We start from the raw sequence: 20189 nt of genomic DNA on the forward strand, positions 1-20189 counted from the left end.
TTCTATTTTCTCTATCAGCTCTGTGACTTCTGAAATGTTCATGGACTTTAGAACATGATACCTGTAGCCACATTTCTCCAGGATCCTCCTCAGAGGTTCTCCTTCAGCCTCGATGTACTCCTCAACACGTCTCCCTCCCAGCCAGTATCCCCTGCACGTGAACAGAACCAGAGCGCGTCTCCAGACTCTGTCCCCCAGCAGCTCCATGTGTTCCTCCACTGATCTCCTGTCAGCTTCACAGAAACTGGACCTGACATTGACAGTCACCAGGACAGCGTGGGGTCCAGGAGAACACAGAGTCGCACCGTGTAGAAGGACGTCTTTGGTCTTCTGTGATGGAGGTGTAGTCGACCAGTCTGGACAGTTCACCACACTCACTGTTCTTCCAGCAACTCGTCTCTGTTGTCTGACACATTCTGTCAGTTTAGTCTGGGTTTTAAACTCCTGGAATATGAAGTTTACTGTATGTTAGTCATAATAATCAAAACATTCACTCTATTCTGTCCTCACTGGAGTTGCTCTTAAATCTTACCAGATATTAACTCACTGAATGTATATATTCTCATTTACTTTGTCTAAAGCCCAACACACACCGTCTGTGATGCGGGTGCGCAGCGACGCGGCACAGTATTGCCGTGCGTCACAGCAACACCCACAGGACGCGGCGCGCTACCGCGCGGCTGGCCAGCCACGCCCACGGATTCCCGGATGAAGGCCGCGCGGCAACGCCTGGAAAATAGAACAGCGGCGTATCGGAGCGTCAGGCGAGGTGTGAACGTGCGCCAGCGCGCGTCTGACGCCGCTGGTGTGGGATAGGTTCAATGAAAATAACGGAGGCGGCTGTTTTGACGTGCGGCGTTCACAGACGGTGTGTGTTGGGCTTAACACTAGGTGGGTTTCCATCAAAACATTTCGAAAATAGGAAGCGAATAAGTAAGTAATTCGAAAAAAGAAAAGCGTATTTTTCTTGTTTCCCTCCACTGACAAAATGCGCTTCTTTGGAGATATTAAATAAGCAGTAGGCCTAGATGGCGCTATTTTGCCAGTCAAGTGAGACAGAGTTGAGGCAGAAACAAAGATATGAGTTGAAAACGTTCGCTCTGAAAGAATATATTTTCAAAGATTTGCGCCGCAAATTGTTTGCGATTAAAAAAAGAAAATAGCAGATCTACAAGCTGAGCCGCGCTATCAGCTTGTGGATCTGCTATTTTTCAACAGCTAAAGCATAACATAATGCTTGAAACACCAAAAGGGGTTCCCGCCCAGAATGGGTTAATTTACAATTTACAATTTAGGCATTTAGCAGACACTCTTAATCCAGAGCGACTTACATTAAGCAATAACAAAAGCATGGCATACATCACATATATAAAAAGTAGTTATCATGAATCATGCCTAGACTAAGAACGTAACAGTGGAGTATCTATGTAAACTATACATACTATACTATATAATATATTATACATGTGTACTATAAAGTGCTATGACTACATAAAGTGCAATTCTAGAGCTGTCTACGTAACAAGCTATAAGATAAGATGCTGATTGCCTTCTAAATTAGTAGTTGTTACATTTTCAAGATAAATAAAAATAAGATAAAACTAAGCTAACTAGAAATAGCAGAAGTGACGTACGATGAGCTTGTACATCTGCTATTTTTGAATAGCCGCACAAATCTAAAATGACACATTACTGTGTATTGATCAGTGACACTTCACTGATCACATGATCAATAGACATTCATGACAGCAGATATATATATATTATATATATATATATATATATATATATATATATATAGTATAATATTATATTATATACAGTTACATTATCTTCAGAAAACATATTTGATCTCTTTACTGTTTATTAACTTAGAGTGAAGTCATTCATTATAATTATAACATCACATTCATATAATATTACTCACCTTGAGTGGAGTTCGTTTAAACACATCATCCTGCAGTATGAGATTTCCAGCTCTGCTTCTCTGAGCCTGTTCTCCACCAACCAGCATCACCTTCACCTCTGGTAGACTCTGATGTTCTCCTGACGCACGCACACGCGCACGCACACGCACACGCACACGCACGCACGCACGCACGCACGCACGCACGCACGCACGCACGCACGCACGCATGCAAGCACGCACACATGCACGCACGCACGCACACACGCACACACCATTAGTGAGATTAAACTGCATAAATGATTGCACTAAACTGACCACAGAACAATACATAATGTATCATTTGAAGTTTTTGACTAGTATCATGTGATCAATTATGTAAATGAGTTGAAATGCATTAATTAAAGCACCAATATAATAATATAATGTTCATTAGATCAGTTCAATGGAGGAACAAGTACTGTTATTTAACCCATTAAAACCAGGAAAGGATCCATCCATCCGCGCGCGTGCGCGCACACACACACACACACACACACACACACACACACACACACACACACACACACACACACACACACACACACACACACACACACACACACACACACACACACACACACACACAGATGAACATCACCTTCAAACAGAGCTTTCAGAGCAGTTCTTTGTCTCTGTATCTTGGTCATCAATGTGTGGACATGTTCCTCTCTGATCTTCTTCCTCTCTGACGTCGTCTCTGAAACATCTCCACCATCTTCATAGTGTCCACCTCTGTTTCCTGCCACCATCTCCTCCATCTTCTGCAGCAGCTCTGTGACCTGAGTGTCATCTGTCTTCTGGTTGTTGAAGACATGGTACCTGTTCCCACATGTGTCAAGAAGCCAGCGGAGGTCTTCTCCTTCAGCCTCGATGTGCTGCTCGATGCTTCTGTCTCCCAGACGGTCTCCACAGGTGAACAGGACTATAGCATGACTCCACGCGCTCTGTGACAGAAGGGTCATGTGTTCCTCTACTGCTACTCTGTGTGCTTTGGTGAATGCATAACGAAGAGAAACGGCCAGAAGAACAGCATGTGGTCCAGGAGGACAGAGAGACACACTGTCCTGGATCTCCAGTTTGTCCATCTCTGAGGTGTCCTGTAGTGGACGGTTGTACCGCCAGCCTGGTGAGTCCACCACTGTCACATGTCTCCCTGCTACGCTACCCTGTCTCACCTCACACTGCGCTGACCTTTGACCTCTCTGATTAACTTTGAAACCCCTTCCTCCCAGAATGGTGTTTCCTGCTGAACTCTTCCCAGATTTCCCGGTTCCCAACAGCAGAATCCTGAGGTCAGTCAGTCCTGTCAGAGAAAACATTGTTTACTTTCACTTTGACAGCTTCTTATTTAAAAACTGGAGACATATAATAATTTCATCATTCATCGCAGTACAAATAGCAAACAATAGCAGATCTACAAGCTCACAATTAACACAATATGTTGTGAGCTTGTAGATCTGCATGGAAATGTTCGCCTACAGTGTAATGACATGCCCATATTAGGAATGATGATTGATTAAGAACCAGGATACAATGTCCAGAAAATTATATGTTGTTACTAATATCTAATTCATAATATCTAATTAGGTGTGTTCAGTGTACAGTTCAGAATGTCCACCAGGAGACATCATAGAATAATACTAATGTACATACATTACTACTTTGACTACTGTGTGTGTGTGTGTGTGTGTGTGTGTGTGTGTGTGTGTGTGTGTGTGTGTGTGTGTGTGTGTGTGTGTGTGTGTGTGTGTGTGTGTGTACCAGTATCTTTTGGAAGTCCAGTGGTTCGTTTCAGAGAGTCTGTCCTCCTTTGTTCTGCTCTTCTGCTGATAGTTCTCTCCTTCTCCTTCAGTTCCTCTGAGACGTGTTCTTCTGTCTCATAGTGACCACCACTACTCTTCACCATCTGATCTATCTTCTCCATCAGCTTTGTGACCTGACTACCATCTCCTCTGTCACTGATGTTAAGAACATGGAAGCGACCTTCACATTTCTCAGTGAGATATCTAAAGATATAATTAGATCTAATGAGATCAGGTCTCATGTTGGTTTTATCAGCTACAGTGAACACCATAATAACGCGTTTCCACACTCGGTCACTGAGGAGAAGACTCACATGCTCCTCTGCTGACAGATCTGTTCCCTCATATGGGGCGTCCAATGGCATCACTAGGACGAAGGCATGTGGTCCTGGAGGACACAGACTCACACTCTTTTGGATTTCTAACTGGGTCAGTTTTGGGGTCAGATCTAGGGGTAAATGAGACTCCCATCCTGGAGTGTCGACCACACTGACCTGTCTCCCTGACACTAACTCTTGTCTCATGACACTCTTAGTTGTGTTTGTTTTAAAACCATCTCTGCCCAGGATGAGGTTTCCTACTGAACTCTTTGCACTACCTTTATGTCTTCCCCCGATCAGAACAATGCTCAGTTCTGACGGCTCGCTGTTCTGCCCTGGTTTGAGAAATAAACATAATATTGATAAAAATCACAGATGTGACTAATAGTAAGAGAAATCTATGAAAATCTGGGAACTAAATCGTTACCAAGACATTTCTTCACCAATGTACTAAAAGTTTGAAATTCAACTCCCGTGGGAAATTGAGTTATTAGCATAATATGTGACCATACCCTTAACATCCTATATAATGCAAAAAAGTCCACATTTCATCATTCTTTAAGTAGCATGTGACATATGAAACTATAGGGTTTTCATGATTCTGAATCCATTCCAAGCATTAGTTTTGAACTAAAAACACTCCTTGGGAGGAAAACGGCCTCACAAACGTGATGAGGTCAGCACATTTGGTCAAGTGGATATGGCCTAATTTAGCCCAAGGGGTGTTTTTTGTGCAAAACTAATGCTTGGAATGGATTCAGAATCATGAAAACCCCCTAGTTTCATATGTCACATGCTACTTAAAGAATGATGAAATTTGGACTTTTTTGCCTTTATATAGGATGTTAAGGGTATGGTCACATATTATGCTAATAACTCAATTTCCCACGGGAGTTGAATTTCAAACTTTTAGTACATGTTATTAGACACCTTTAGAAACACATTGGTGAAGAAATTTCTTGGTAACGATTTAGTTCCCAGATTGGTTAAATACCTGATAAAATGCCCTTACTATAAACCAGTATCAGTTTGTTGGTTTCATCTGATCTAACGTATTAAGACCTGAGGCTGATTCTACACATGAGTTCTAAATCAGTAGATCTCAAACGTTTTCAAGTCAAGGACACCCAGAATGATATGTATTTGGCTGCGGACCCCCCCCCCCCCCCCCCCCCCCCCCCCCAGAAGAGAGGATTTGTGTTCAAATATTCAACATTTTAATATTAATGCATTTTTCCAACACTCAATATGTACAACCTCGCAGCGTGGCACAAAGTGACATGCTGTGAGCTTGTAGATCTGCTATCCTATAGATCTGCTATCCTATAGATCTGCTATCCTATAGATCTGCTATGCTATAGATCTGCTATCCTATAGATCTGCTATGCTATAGATCTGCTATGCTATAGATCTGCTATGCTATAGATCTGCTATCCTATAGATCTGCTATGCTATAGATCTGCTATGCTATAGATCTGCTATCCTATAGATCTGCTATGCTATAGATCTGCTATGCTATAGATCTGCTATCCTATAGATCTGCTATGCTATAGATCTGCTATGCTATAGATCTGCTATGCTATAGATCTGCTATGCTATAGATCTGCTATCCTATAGATCTGCTATGCTATAGATCTGCTATGCTATAGATCTGCTATCCTATAGATCTGCTATCCTAAAGATCTGCTATGCTATAGATCTGCTATGCTATAGATCTGCTATGCTATAGATCTATGCTATGCTAGAACCTCTGTTCTAAATCCTAAGAGTTTTCTGATAAAACTACATTGCTATGCAGTATATATAGGCCTATATATACGTTTAGCTGAACTCTAAAACCACACAGATCCTTTCCCAGTTCTAAAGGGTTGATAGAACTCACCAGTGATGGAAGCTGAGGTTCCACTGGCCATCCTGTCTACAGCTGTTGGTTGAACTGTAAAACATTAACATATACAGTAAATTAGAATAATCTGCTGTTATTATAGGTTTGTTGTCATTACTGTTATATTGTTATATGATATCACATATTGGACAATATAATGAATATAATATATTTAGACCAGCAGTTTTCAAAGAGGGACCTGCACCAAATGGACCCTCAGGTCCATTTGGTTCCAGTTCATGGTAGATTTCAGAACCACTGCTAGAGATGAACAGACTCTAAATGTGTCTCCATCACAACATCTCTCTCACATGTAATAGTTCTCTGACCGACACCATGTCAACATTAGTGTGTCCACACTAGACCTACTGATTAATTATTTAGAGCCTGGATTCACACATTAATTTTGACTGAACTAACCACAGAGCTGTGTGTGTGTGCGCGTGTGTGCACATAAACATTACTAATAATATAACTGTTACAGTTATAATCACTGTCTGTCATTTACTCCACATACACACATGAACTGCACACACACACACACACACACACACACACACACACACACACACACACACACACACACACACACACACACACACACACACACACACACACACACACACACACACACACACACACACACACACCAGCAGGTGAAAGCAGGTGTTAACAAGTCTTGTTGTTCTAACCTCGTATCCACATTCATTACAGAAAAAGTGGTGACAATAGCAGATCCACAAGCTCAATACACGTAGTATCGCAATGCATTGTGAGCTTGTAGATCTGCTATTTTCCGCAAGTTTCCAGGGACACATGACGGCCCAGTGATGTTACTACGATGTGATTGGACACTAGACTGGCCCAGTGATGTTACTACGATGTGATTGGACACTAGACTGGCCCAGTGATGATACTACGATGTGATTGGACACTAGACTGGCCCAGTGATGATACTACGATGTGATTGGACACTAGACTGGCCCAGTGATGATACTACGATGTGATTGGACACTAGACTGGTCCAGTGATGATACTACGATGTGATTGGACACTAGACTGGCCCAGTGATGTTACTACGATGTGATTGGACACTAGACTGGCCCAGTGGTGTTACTACGATGTGATTGGACACTAGACTGGCCCAGTGATGTTACTACGATGTGATTGGACACTAGACTGGCCCAGTGATGTTACTACGATGTGATTGGACACTAGACTGGCCCAGTGATGGTTACTACGATGTGATTTGACACTAGACTGGCCTAGTGATGTTACTACGATGTGATTGGACACTAGACTGGCCCAGTGATGTTACTACGATGTGATTGGACACTAGACTGGCCCAGTGATGTTACTACGATGTGATTGGACACTAGACTGGCCCAGTGATGGTTACTACGATGTGATTGGACACTAGAATGGCCCAGTGATGGTTACTACGATGTGATTGGACACTAGACTGGCCCAGTGATGTTACTACGATGTGATTGGACAGCTGGCCCAGTGATGTTACTACGATGTGATTGGACACTAGACTGGCCCAGTGATGTTACTACGATGTGATTGGACACTAGACTGGCCTAGTGATGTTACTACGATGTGATTGGACACTAGACTGGCCTAGTGATGTTACTACGATGTGATTGGACACTAGAATGGCCCAGTGATGATACTACGATGTGATTGGACACTAGACTGGCCCAGTGATGTTACTACGATGTGATTGGACACATGACGGCCCAGTGATGTTACTACGATGTGATTGGACACTAGACTGGCCCAGTGATGGTTACTACAATGTGATTGGACACTAGACTGGCCCAGTGATGTTACTACGATGTGATTGGACACTAGACTGGTCCAGTGATGTTACTACGATGTGATTGGACACTAGACTGGCCCAGTGATGATACTACGATGTGATTGGACACTAGACTGGCCCAGTGATGGTTACTACGATGTGATTGGACACTAGACTGGCCCAGTGATGTTACTATGATGTGATTGGACACTAGACTGGCCCAGTGATGATACTACGATGTGATTGGACACTAGACTGGCCCAGTGATGGTACTACGATGTGATTGGACACTAGACTGGTCCAGTGATGATACTACGATGTGATTGGACACTAGACTGGCCCAGTGATGTTACTACGATGTGATTGGACACTAGACTGGCCCAGTGATGTTACTATGATGTGATTGGACACTAGACTGGCCCAGTGATGATACTACGATGTGATTGGACACTAGACTGGCCCAGTGATGGTACTACGATGTGATTGGACACTAGACTGGCCTAGTGATGTTACTACGATGTGATTGGACACTAGACTGGCCCAGTGATGTTACTACGATGTGATTGGACACTAGACTGGCCCAGTGATGTTACTACGATGTGATTGGACACTAGACTGGCCCAGTGATGGTTACTACGATGTGATTGGACACTAGACTGGCCCAGTGATGTTACTACGATGTGATTGGACACTAGACTGGCCCAGTGATGTTACTACGATGTGATTGGACACTAGACTGGCCCAGTGATGGTTACTACGATGTGATTGGACACTAGACTGGCCCAGTGATGTTACTACGATGTGATTGGACACTAGACTGGCACAGTGATGTTACTACGATGTGATTGGACACTAGACTGGCCCAGTGATGGTTACTACGATGTGATTGAAAACTAGACTGGCCCAGTGATGTTACTACGATGTGATTGGACACTAGACTGGCCCAGTGATGGTTACTACGATGTGATTGGACACTAGAATGGCCCAGTGATGGTTACTACGATGTGATTGGACACTAGACTGGCCTAGTGATGTTACTACGATGTGATTGGACACTAGACTGGCCCAGTGATGGTTACTACGATGTGATTGGACACTAGAATGGCCCAGTGATGGTTACTACGATGTGATTGGACACTAGACTGGCCTAGTGATGTTACTACGATGTGATTGGACACTAGACTGGCCCAGTGATGGTTACTACGATGTGATTGGACACTAGAATGGCCCAGTGATGGTTACTACGATGTGATTGGACACTAGACTGGCCCAGTGATGGTTACTACGATGTGATTGGACACTAGACTGGCCCAGTGATGGTTACCATAGATATATATAAACTCTAGATAGCTCACCCGCGCTGTTGGCCAATGGAGAGCAACGTCGTTACGTGGCGGCCATCTTACCTCGGGACACATAACATTGTGTCTATGGGGCATGTACTCTTAAATGACCATAACTTGCTCAATTTTCAACCGATTTTCAAACGGTTTGGTTTGTTATAAACGTCAGAGACGTCCGCATACGTATATGATTTTATACGACGTTCATATAAAAAACATAAATTAAGCAGATAAGCGTCCTGAATCATAGCCACGTTGACAACGTTTGTAATAAACCAACCCGTTTGTAAATCCGTCAAGATTTGAGCGAGTTATGACTGTTTCTGTTTGAGCTGCCATTGAACATACTGTACTGTAGCCCCGAAGTAAGATGGCTGCCGGGTGAACGACGTCAGAAACTCCGCCTTGAGCCATCTAGTGTTTATATATATCTATGATGGTTACTACGTCAACAGCATCTTCTACTTCGTTAAAGGGCCACTTCACCTCTTTTGCAACCAGAACTTATTTTAATGATGTTTAGGACACAATAAACACTGTCCTGGGTGGAAAATGCAGTCTCACTTCCTTCCTGGACTCAAATTGTGCTGCTGTTATCTACTACAAATACTATTATTATTGACTGATTGCAGTTTCTTTCAGCGGTGGAATGGCCCTAGGCCTGACGTCGAAATTAAAAAAAAGTCTTCTGAAAGAATATATATATATTCAATGATTTGTGCCGGATTTTCACGATTTTTCTAAAATAGCAGACCTACAAGCTCGTAGCGCGCCACTCAGTGGCGCGCTATGAGCTTGTAGATCTGCTATTTTTAAATAGCTAAAGTATAACATAATGCTTGGTAAAAACACCAAAAGGGGTTCCCGTCCAGAATGGGTTAAGGATTACATTATAAAAAGCATGCAGCCAGAAGACATAGTCCAGTAAATAAAATAATAAACATGTCAAACCAAGTCAGATCAGGATAAAGTCCAACAGGTATAAAGTGACAGGTGAATAAAAGCAGATTAAACATCAACAGAACCTCTCTGGACTGAAGGGATTTCTACTCAATAAAGTCCATCTGGGACTCTGACAGGATTCTGAATCCACTACAAGCATTAGTTTAGATCTGGGACTCTGACAGGATTCTGAATCCACTACAAACATTAGTTTAGATCTGGGACTCTGACAGGATTCTGAATCCACTACAAGCATTAGTTTAGATCTGGGACTCTGACAGGATTCTGAATCCACTACAAGCATTAGTTTAGATCTGGGACTCTGGGACTCTGACAGGATTCTGAATCCACTACAAGCATTAGTTTAGATCTGGGACTCTGACAGGATTCTGAATCCACTACAAGCATTAGTTTAGATCTGGGACTCTGACAGGATTCTGAATCCACTACAAGCATTAGTTTAGATCTGGGACTCTGACATGATTCTGAATCCACTACAAGCATTAGTTTAGATCTGGGACTCTGACAGGATTTTGAATCCACTACAAGCATTAGTTTAGATCTGGGACTCTGGGACTCTGTCATTGATGGGGGGAGTCGGGAGGCTGAATTTAAATTCACTTCTCAGGCAACCAGCTATAACTAGGCTCGATAGGTTTGTCACATCTCCCCTTATTTCCTTAAGGATATGTTTTTTTGGCCGCTTAAACCCCCCTACCCCCCTACTCCCCTAGGAACCTTATGACTTCTGCATTCAACCCCTCTCTTACAATTCTAGCCTTGTTCACCTATCTCATCATGACCGAGGGCAATGTAGCGCCGCACAAATAGCTAGAAAACCTAATATATATAATCGTTAACCCAACACAGGTGTGTACCCTCGGAAAGACTTAAACAAAGGGAAGGAACTCGGCAAACACAAGCCTCGCCTGTTTACCAAAAACACAGCTGACAGGATTCTGAATCCACTACAAGCATTAGTTTAGATCTGGGACTCTGACAGGATTCTGAATCCACTACAAGCATTAGTTTAGATCTGGGACTCTGACAGGATTTTGAATCCACTACAAGCATTAGTTTAGATCTGGGACTCTGACAGGATTCTGAATCCACTACAAGCATTAGTTTAGATCTGGGACTCTGACAGGATTCTGAATCCACTACAAGCATTAGTTTAGATCTGGGACTCTGACTGGATTCTGAATCCACTACAAGCATTAGTTTAGATCTGGGACTCTGACAGGATTCTGAATCCACTACAAGCATTAGTTTAGATCTGGGACTCTGACAGGATTCTGAATCCACTACAAGCATTAGTTTAGATCTGGGACTCTGACAGGATTCTGAATCCACTACAAGCATTAGTTTAGATCTGGGACTCTGACAGGATTCTGAATCCACTACAAGCATTCGTTTTTCACTAAAAGAAATCTCCTTGGGCTAAAAACAGCCATATTAGCTACACATATGCTACTGAAAGCATAATGACATTTAGAAATGTTTTTCTTATATAGGTTGTTAATGGTACTCCAGCTTTCAGCTGCTGTTTTTGATTGATTGATTGAAATATTTATTAACAGTTTGCAGAATTACAGTACATTTCAAGCACAACTCAATACAAAGACTGTTAACTGTGAGTGGACGACACCATAAAGCATTACACTTGTTTACAAGCGGGTCCACCTTGTTCAATTCATCAAAACATTTAGAGACATACAAATAGACACTTCTATATAGCCAAGCAAAGTTTCCCAAGGTCGCCGGCCTCGGGCGCCCTAGCTAAATCATTAGAGCAGCCCTGGGTGACAAAATGTGGAGCTTTTAGACAAATTAGTGCAAAATCACCCTTTTCTCTCCCTAAGCTCCTCCACTATGAGGACATTCAGAGCAACATTGATTGAGATGCAGGTTTAAATCACCAAGCAACACTCTCTCAATGATGACAGAGGTTAAACTTAAAAGGTCACTAGAATCAGACAAATAGGAGCTGCTAAAACCAGGATACAATAAAATTACTATAAAAAGGGGTTGGTGTGCCCCCCTTTAGTTATAGAGGGTATGCACCTGATATCATCATCATACCTGGAAGATATGCCCCTTCTGAGTGGAAAACAATACTTTCTGGCCTTGACCCAAGAGGCCAATAGCAAGAGGTGCCAACTTTGCTTTACTTCCCTGTATCTGCGTGAAGTGGGCAGACAGCCAGACACATGAGCAGGTTGGAGTCTATTCATTATTAGGAGACAGGGAGCAGGTTGGAGTCTATTCATTATTAGGAGACAGGGAGCAGGTTGGAGTCTATTCATTATTAGGAGACAGGGAGCAGGCAATTGGAGTCTATTCATGATTAGGAGACAGGGAGCAGGTTGGAGTCTATTCATTATTAGGAGACAGGGAGCAGGTTGGAGTCTATTCATTATTAGGAGACAGGGAGCAGGCAATTGGAGTCTATTCATGATTAGGAGACAGGGAGCAGGTTGGAGTCTATTCATTTATTAGGAGACAGGGAGCAGGTTGGAGTCTATTCATTATTAGGAGACAGGGAGCAGGTTGGAGTCTATTCATTATTAGGAGACAGGGAGCAGGTTGGAGTCTATTCATTATTAGGAGACAGGGAGCAGGTTGGAGTCTATTCATTATTAGGAGACAGGGAGCAGGTTGGAGTCTATTCATTATTAGGAGACAGGGAGCAGGTTGGAGTCTATTCATTATTAGGAGACAGGGAGCAGGTTGGAGTCTATTCATTTAGGAGACAGGGAGCAGGTTGGAGTCTATTCATTTATTAGGAGACAGGGAGCAGGTTGGAGTCTATTCATTTAGGAGACAGGGAGCAGGTTGGAGTCTATTCATTATTAGGAGACAGGGAGCAGGTTGGAGTCTATTCATTTAGGAGACAGGGAGCAGGTTGGAGTCTATTCATTTATTAGGAGACAGGGAGCAGGTTGGAGTCTATTCATTATTAGGAGACAGGGAGCAGGTTGGAGTCTATTCATTTAGGAGACAGGGAGCAGGTTGGAGTCTATTCATTATTAGGAGACAGGGAGCAGGTTGGAGTCTATTCATTTAGGAGACAGGGAGCAGGTTGGAGTCTATTCATTTAGGAGACAGGGAGCAGGTTGGAGTCTATTCATTTAGGAGACAGGGAGCAGGTTGGAGTCTATTCATTTAGGAGACAGGGAGCAGGTTGGAGTCTATTCATTTAGGAGACAGGGAGCAGGTTGGAGTCTATTCATTATTAGGAGACAGGGAGCAGGTTGGAGTCTATTCATTTAGGAGACAGGGAGCAGGTTGGAGTCTATTCATTTATTAGGAGACAGGGAGCAGGTTGGAGTCTATTCATTATTAGGAGACAGGGAGCAGGTTGGAGTCTATTCATTTAGGAGACAGGGAGCAGGTTGGAGTCTATTCATTATTAGGAGACAGGGAGCAGGTTGGAGTCTATTCATTTAGGAGACAGGGAGCAGGTTGGAGTCTATTCATTTCCAATGGGAGAGTGAACGTGAACACAGCTTATGATCCATTCTTAACTCCATGGTCACTGAACTAAATACTGGACCCAATCACCGACCCAATCACCACAAGGCACACACTGTTTCCAAGATGTTCATACTGAAATGGCTTCTTTTTGTTTTGTGAGACAAATCAGGAGATAATTGACTTTGTTATGGACCTTTCTTTATGCCAGAAGAGTCTCTCTGTCCATCTGTAGTCTGCCTGGCGACACACAGAGGCTCTGGCCCCATAGGAGATTAATATTATAATGTGAAATTAATGGACATTAAAAGTGAAATAAAACGTCTGTTACTTCCAATGCTTAATAATATATATTTTGCCCTGACAGCCCATACATCCAAACAGAAAAGTCCTATCTGATTGACAGCTAGCCCATACATCCAAACAGAAAAGTCCTATCTGATTGACAGCCCATACATCCACACAGAAAAGTCCTATCTGATTGACAGCCCATACATCCAAACAGAAAAGTCCTATCTGATTGACAGCCCATACATCCAAACTGTGGAAATATCCATGATATTGATATTGTTCAATATTAAATAGGTACTATACTAGAGTTGACCCGACAAGAGGTCACCATTACTGCTGGCAAAGCAAGTTAACAGGAAGGTGTGAAATGTGACACCTCCGTCTCCCTCTAAGAGAATGTCAGTGCTTGTAACTATTGTATGTACCAATATTTGTCTACTAAAACTCCTCAGTGTAATTATCCATTGAATGTCTAATTATTGTAATGTAGCAGTAATATGGATTGAATGTATAGACTTGGAGTAGTCAGACAAAGGACTGCCATAATGAAGCAAGCCGGAGAAACTTCCTCAAATAGGCCTCACACACAACGGGGGAGCTGATAAAGGGGGCAAACTGCCGGTGAATAGCTGAAATCAGCAAACAGCAGTTGTGTAACCAGAGCCACTGTAAACCAGTTCTACTAGCCGGCCAAAGCACATGTAGTTGTAATACTTCCTGGTCTTTCAACCAATAGAAAGGCTGTTACAATGTGCTAAGCAGCCAATGATGCCAAGTTGGTACGGAACCGCCCACAGGGTGGGCTCCACTGAACAGAGATTTTATAAACCCTGCGTGGGGCTCTACCAGTCAGATTCAAACCAACTACGAAGGATCCACACCTCATGTAACCACATGGACATGATGAACAACAACTCACATTAGACCAATGGTAATTATTGATACATAATGCAAACTATTAATAATCAATGAATAATGTGTTATCCATGTGTTGTAACCTGCCTGTAATTGACGAATGCTATGTGTATCTCTGTCTTATCTGTACAGGTTTTGCACCACTAAACGAAACTAAACGAACCAACTAACTAACTAGTTAAAACTAACTAAACGTCTAACCTAAACTGGGTTAAAACTAACCCTTAAACCAATCCTAGATAAATAGTTCATGTGTTTAAATGTATGTTTGTTAAACGACAATAAAAGTATAAAAGACACTTGGGTTATATTATTTAGACAGTTTGAGTAAAGACATACTCTTTTGTGCAGTTGTGGCCTTTCAGTAGGCGTAGCTATGGACCATGATGCTATCAACTTAGCAAGTTAAATCGTGGATAGCTATAATCTGAACAGTAAAAAACCATAGTGTGCAATTATCAACTTAATTGCGGTAACTTTACTAAAACAAACGCTCCAAATGAGCAAGGTTAGTGTGCAATTATCAACTTAATCGCGGTAACTTTACTAACAATTTTAAACCAGCCTTGTAACTTAAATAGTTCAAAGCACGGTTAATAGACGCCACAGCTCAGACGCAAAGTCTCAAGCATAGATGGTAAATCGCCTGATGTAACCACAGGCCTTGTACTAAATGTACAAACAAAAGTAACTCCAGCGTAAAACAGTACATAGCTACAAATCCCGTTTAGCACAGAGCTCTGAAGAAGCCAGCAAACCATAGGATATAAAGCGTTACTGTAAAGCTAAAAAGTTGCTAACAAATGTACAAATAAAGCTAAACTGCGGCGTAAAACAGTACATAGCTAAAAATCCAGTTTAGCACAGAGCTCTGAAGAAGCCAGCAAACCATAGGATATAAAGCGTTACTGTAAAGCTAAAAGGTTGCTAACCTAATAACAGGCGACAATGTGATCCAAGTTCTGGGTTTTAATAACTACTCCAGAGTCAATGTCTTTCCAGCCTCTGATTCCAAGCAAGCTGAATGTCATTTGATCCAGGGGTGATTATAGGAACTAGATACTGGATTTCATGGTTCCCATTTTATTTCCTTGCTTTTCACCAAGGATAAAAATGGCCGCCAGGGTAAAGCTAATGTGCTAAAAACCATTAGCCTATTGTCTGCCAAAGATTCTACTCTGAAATACTCCAACCTAGCCATGAGCGGGGGAAGGGCAGAGTAAACAGGCAGACAGGGCATAATGGCATCTTAAAAATGGCCACCATGCCCAGCTAACTTACTGAAACCTGAAACACTTCTACCTAGCCATGAGCGGGGGAAGGGCAGAGTAAATAGGCAACAGGGCAAAATGGCAACTTGCCTCTACTCTCTAGAAGACTCTCCATCCTAGCCTTAAGTGCGGGGGAGGGTAGAGTTTGGTAAACAACAGGGCTCAATATAGAGGCCACTCTCACTCCTGCTATCAGCAAGGGGTGGGGGGAAGTCATAAAACAGCCCAAATGCTAATTGCAGCCACAAGAGGCACATGCAATAGGCTTGGGAATAAATGGAGCTAGGACAGCACTAACCACCAGGCTAAAACTAATTGAGTGATAAGGGAGGCAGGTTTTATTAGCAATGAATGTGAAACCACTTTTAACTATAAATACCTAGCTTACATTAGACCAGAACCGTAACAGAAACAAAAATACTGTAAACGCTAAACTGGCTAAATCCCCGGTGTCAATGCTATAAAACTATAAAACCGTGATAATAATAGCACTTGCTAAGATCCCAGAGATTCAAATAATAAATTTGATAGGTGATGCAAAGATGGCTGATTTATTAATCAACGAGTTAAAAGTTAAAGGCGAGCAGGCACTCTCAATATTTGATTATTTAGCAACTGAATGTGAAGGGTGTCTGTCACAAAATACTGCCGTCATCAGAAAAGCAAATGCATTTGTTAATCTTAAAACGGCTTTCGAGAATGTAGTGGACACTTCTACAGATTATTCCGAAATGTTAAAAGAAACTGGTTTAACAGAATATTCTTTGCAAATGGAAGATGACCTTCAGGTCTGTGTAAAGAAATACCATGACATGAGGCAGTTATTGGTAACTGCCGTCTGGGTAAAACTAAGGCCAGAATGGGCCCAGTTAATTGACAGAGCGTATGTATTGCTTTGTTCCGGACCAATGGCATCAACAGAGTTAGAGAAAGCTCTCAACGTTTTGAATTTAATATTACAGGACACCAAATCCTTAATAAGTCCGAAAAGGTCAATTCAAATGCTCTCTGACTATAAAAAGCTTGTTCTAGCGAGAGACAGGCTTAACCTGCAAGCCGCACCAGAAATAGGCCAGATAGGGCTAATAAAAGTAGACCTACTAACACAAAGGATCCAGGAGGTCAGCGGGGTCAAGGAAGACGACACCGGAGACGTCACCTCCGGACCAGCGGGGGAGGAAACGGACGGAAGGCGACAGACGCCTGACCGCCCTCTCACCCCAACAGATGACGTCACCCAGCGAGCCCCAGGGGGGCCCGCCACTACGTCAGCGGAGGTCAACCAGGCTCCCAACGGGGCACCAGAACGGCAGGGAACCTGCTGTGTCCTACCTGACGCCAAGTCAGCAGAACCAGCACCGGAGGAGCATGAGACCTGCGGTGACCACGCGGAACCATCCACGCCCTCTCCAGCCGTGCAAGCGACAGTCACCAAGGAGCGACTGGACACGGCACAAGGCCCAGTGTCCGACGTGGGAAACGAGACACAGCACACGCCACAGCAATCCCTCACCTCGCGAGGGCGAGAGGACATCAAAGCGGCAGACCTAGGTGAGACGAAACCGTCCTCCACCAGTGCGAGCAGCGGCCTGACGCCAGACCCCACAGAATCCACCCTGTCAAGGCATAAGCCCTTGAGTTTCACCAGGGCGGAGTCTGCGACGATCGCCCTGCTATGCCTACCCATGCCAGCAACCACTGCAGTAGTCCACCCCACAACAGCGACCACCACAACGTATCCCCTCCCGTCCGGCGAGGGTAAAGGTGGGGAGCTGGGGGGACCGCCCACAGCCAAACCACGTGGAAGCTGGGGAAAGCTTTGCAAAGCAGCGCTCTCCATCACAAGCCCTGCAGCCATCGGTAAGGTCACAATAAAACCGGCCGATGGCATCGATCAGGGCAGAGGGAAAGTTAAAATGAAAAGATGCAGTCAATGCCAATTACGTCATGAATGAATGACGGATGCACACATGCCTACCCCCCCAACACCAGCAGGCCCAAAGAAGATGGCCGCCAGGAAGAATGTTGACAATTGGGGGAGCACGCGCGCACACACACACACACACACACACCACACACACACATGCCCACACACATCCAAGACAATGGGAGATCTGTGTTGTGTTTTATAAAGTTGTGTGATTGTGAATTGTATTACAAGTTAACATTACAGAATACATAAACATTCCCCGGTTAACGAGTACAAACCAGAAAGTATAAAGTAACTCATAACTAGGGTAAAATGGTAAATTAATGTGTGGTATAAAATAATGTTAACGCTTCCTTTCCAGCAAGGAAAAAGCCAGGATGGGAAGGTGTGAATTGTAACACAACCTAGTTGCCACGCACACGAACAACAGCCCATGTCAATGACAGGGGCAAATGTATCAATGTTTGAAATGTGATGACTTTGTTAAGTTTGCAGGCCAGTGAAGTGCCATGCTAAATTACACATTAGTTACTAAACACACAAAATCCAAGGGCTTTTACGAAAAAGACAGTAAAGTAAACCAGAACCCTTGTGAAATCTTATCTCCAATCTGCTCAGGACCAAGCAAGTTTATGAGGGGTAATAAATGGCAGGAACCAACCTGCTTCTAAAATGTAACAAATTAAGTAGTGATCCACGAAGATATCACAAGTCAAGGTATTTGTTTGAACAAAGTGGAATCAAATTAAACAGAATTACAAGTAAGGAAACAAACAGGAACCTTAGAATGAGTAACTAATTCTGAAAAGATAAAACAAAGAACAATATTATAATTCCTTAACCAGTCAGTTCAAAGGCATGTTAAGCTAATCATAGTATAACTACTCCAAAGTCAATGTCTATTCCAGCCTCTGATTCCAAGCAAGCTGAAATGTCATTTGATTCAGGGGTGATTATGGAAGCTAGAATTTCATAGTTCCCATTTTCCTCCTGGCTTTCAACCAGGTGAAAATGGCTTTGTGTTTATCAAACCCCCCCCCCTCGGCAGATAATCAATGTGTCGAAAACCAAACCCTTTATAAACGAAATGAGTGTTTGAAGAACCCCTTCAATAAGTTTATGAATAGGTTCTTGCGGGGGGTGTGGAAATATCCATGATATTGATATTGTTCAATATTAAATAGGTACTATACTAGAGTTGACCCGACAAGAGGTCACCATTACTGCTGGCAAAGCAAGTTAACAGGAAGGTGTGAAATGTGACACCTCCGTCTCCCTCTAAGAGAATGTCAGTGCTTGTAACTATTGTATGTACCAATATTTGTCTACTAAAACTCCTCAGTGTAATTATCCATTGAATGTCTAATTATTGTAATGTAGCAGTAATATGGATTGAATGTATAGACTTGGAGTAGTCAGACAAAGGACTGCCATAATGAAGCAAGCCGGAGAAACTTCCTCAAATAGGCCTCACACACAACGGGGGAGCTGATAAAGGGGGCAAACTGCCGGTGAATAGCTGAAATCAGCAAACAGCAGTTGTGTAACCAGAGCCACTGTAAACCAGTTCTACTAGCCGGCCAAAGCACATGTAGTTGTAATACTTCCTGGTCTTTCAACCAATAGAAAGGCTGTTACAATGTGCTAAGCAGCCAATGATGCCAAGTTGGTACGGAACCGCCCACAGGGTGGGCTCCACTGAACAGAGATTTTATAAACCCTGCGTGGGGCTCTACCAGTCAGATTCAAACCAACTACGAAGGATCCACACCTCATGTAACCACATGGACATGATGAACAACAACTCACATTAGACCAATGGTAATTATTGATACATAATGCAAACTATTAATAATCAATGAATAATGTGTTATCCATGTGTTGTAACCTGCCTGTAATTGACGAATGCTATGTGTATCTCTGTCTTATCTGTACAGGTTTTGCACCACTAAACGAAACTAAACGAACCAACTAACTAACTAGTTAAAACTAACTAAACGTCTAACCTAAACTGGGTTAAAACTAACCCTTAAACCAATCCTAGATAAATAGTTCATGTGTTTAAATGTATGTTTGTTAAACGACAATAAAAGTATAAAAGACACTTGGGTTATATTATTTAGACAGTTTGAGTAAAGACATACTCTTTTGTGCAGTTGTGGCCTTTCAGTAGGCGTAGCTATGGACCATGATGCTATCAACTTAGCAAGTTAAATCGTGGATAGCTATAATCTGAACACAAACAGAAAAGTCCTATCTGATTG

The 20189-nt window shown here is 42.8% G+C and overlaps 1 protein-coding gene across 1 annotated transcript; it reads right to left on the reverse strand.

Moving 5' to 3' along the window:
• Positions 1-14: 14 nt before the first annotated feature.
• LOC306915914 (uncharacterized protein) lies at positions 15-17682 on the reverse strand (the record flags this gene model as incomplete). The annotated part of the gene is made up of 6 exons (XM_079493584.1): positions 15-20; positions 55-444; positions 1928-2046; positions 2547-3251; positions 3710-4405; positions 17328-17682. 6 exons carry the CDS (start codon positions 17680-17682, stop codon positions 15-17), a joined length of 2271 nt encoding a protein of 756 aa, XP_079349710.1.
• Positions 17683-20189: the final 2507 nt, after the last annotated feature.

Source organism: Electrona antarctica (genome assembly GCF_951216825.1).
Source record: "Electrona antarctica genome assembly, chromosome: 2".
NCBI lineage: Eukaryota > Metazoa > Chordata > Actinopteri > Myctophiformes > Myctophidae > Electrona > Electrona antarctica.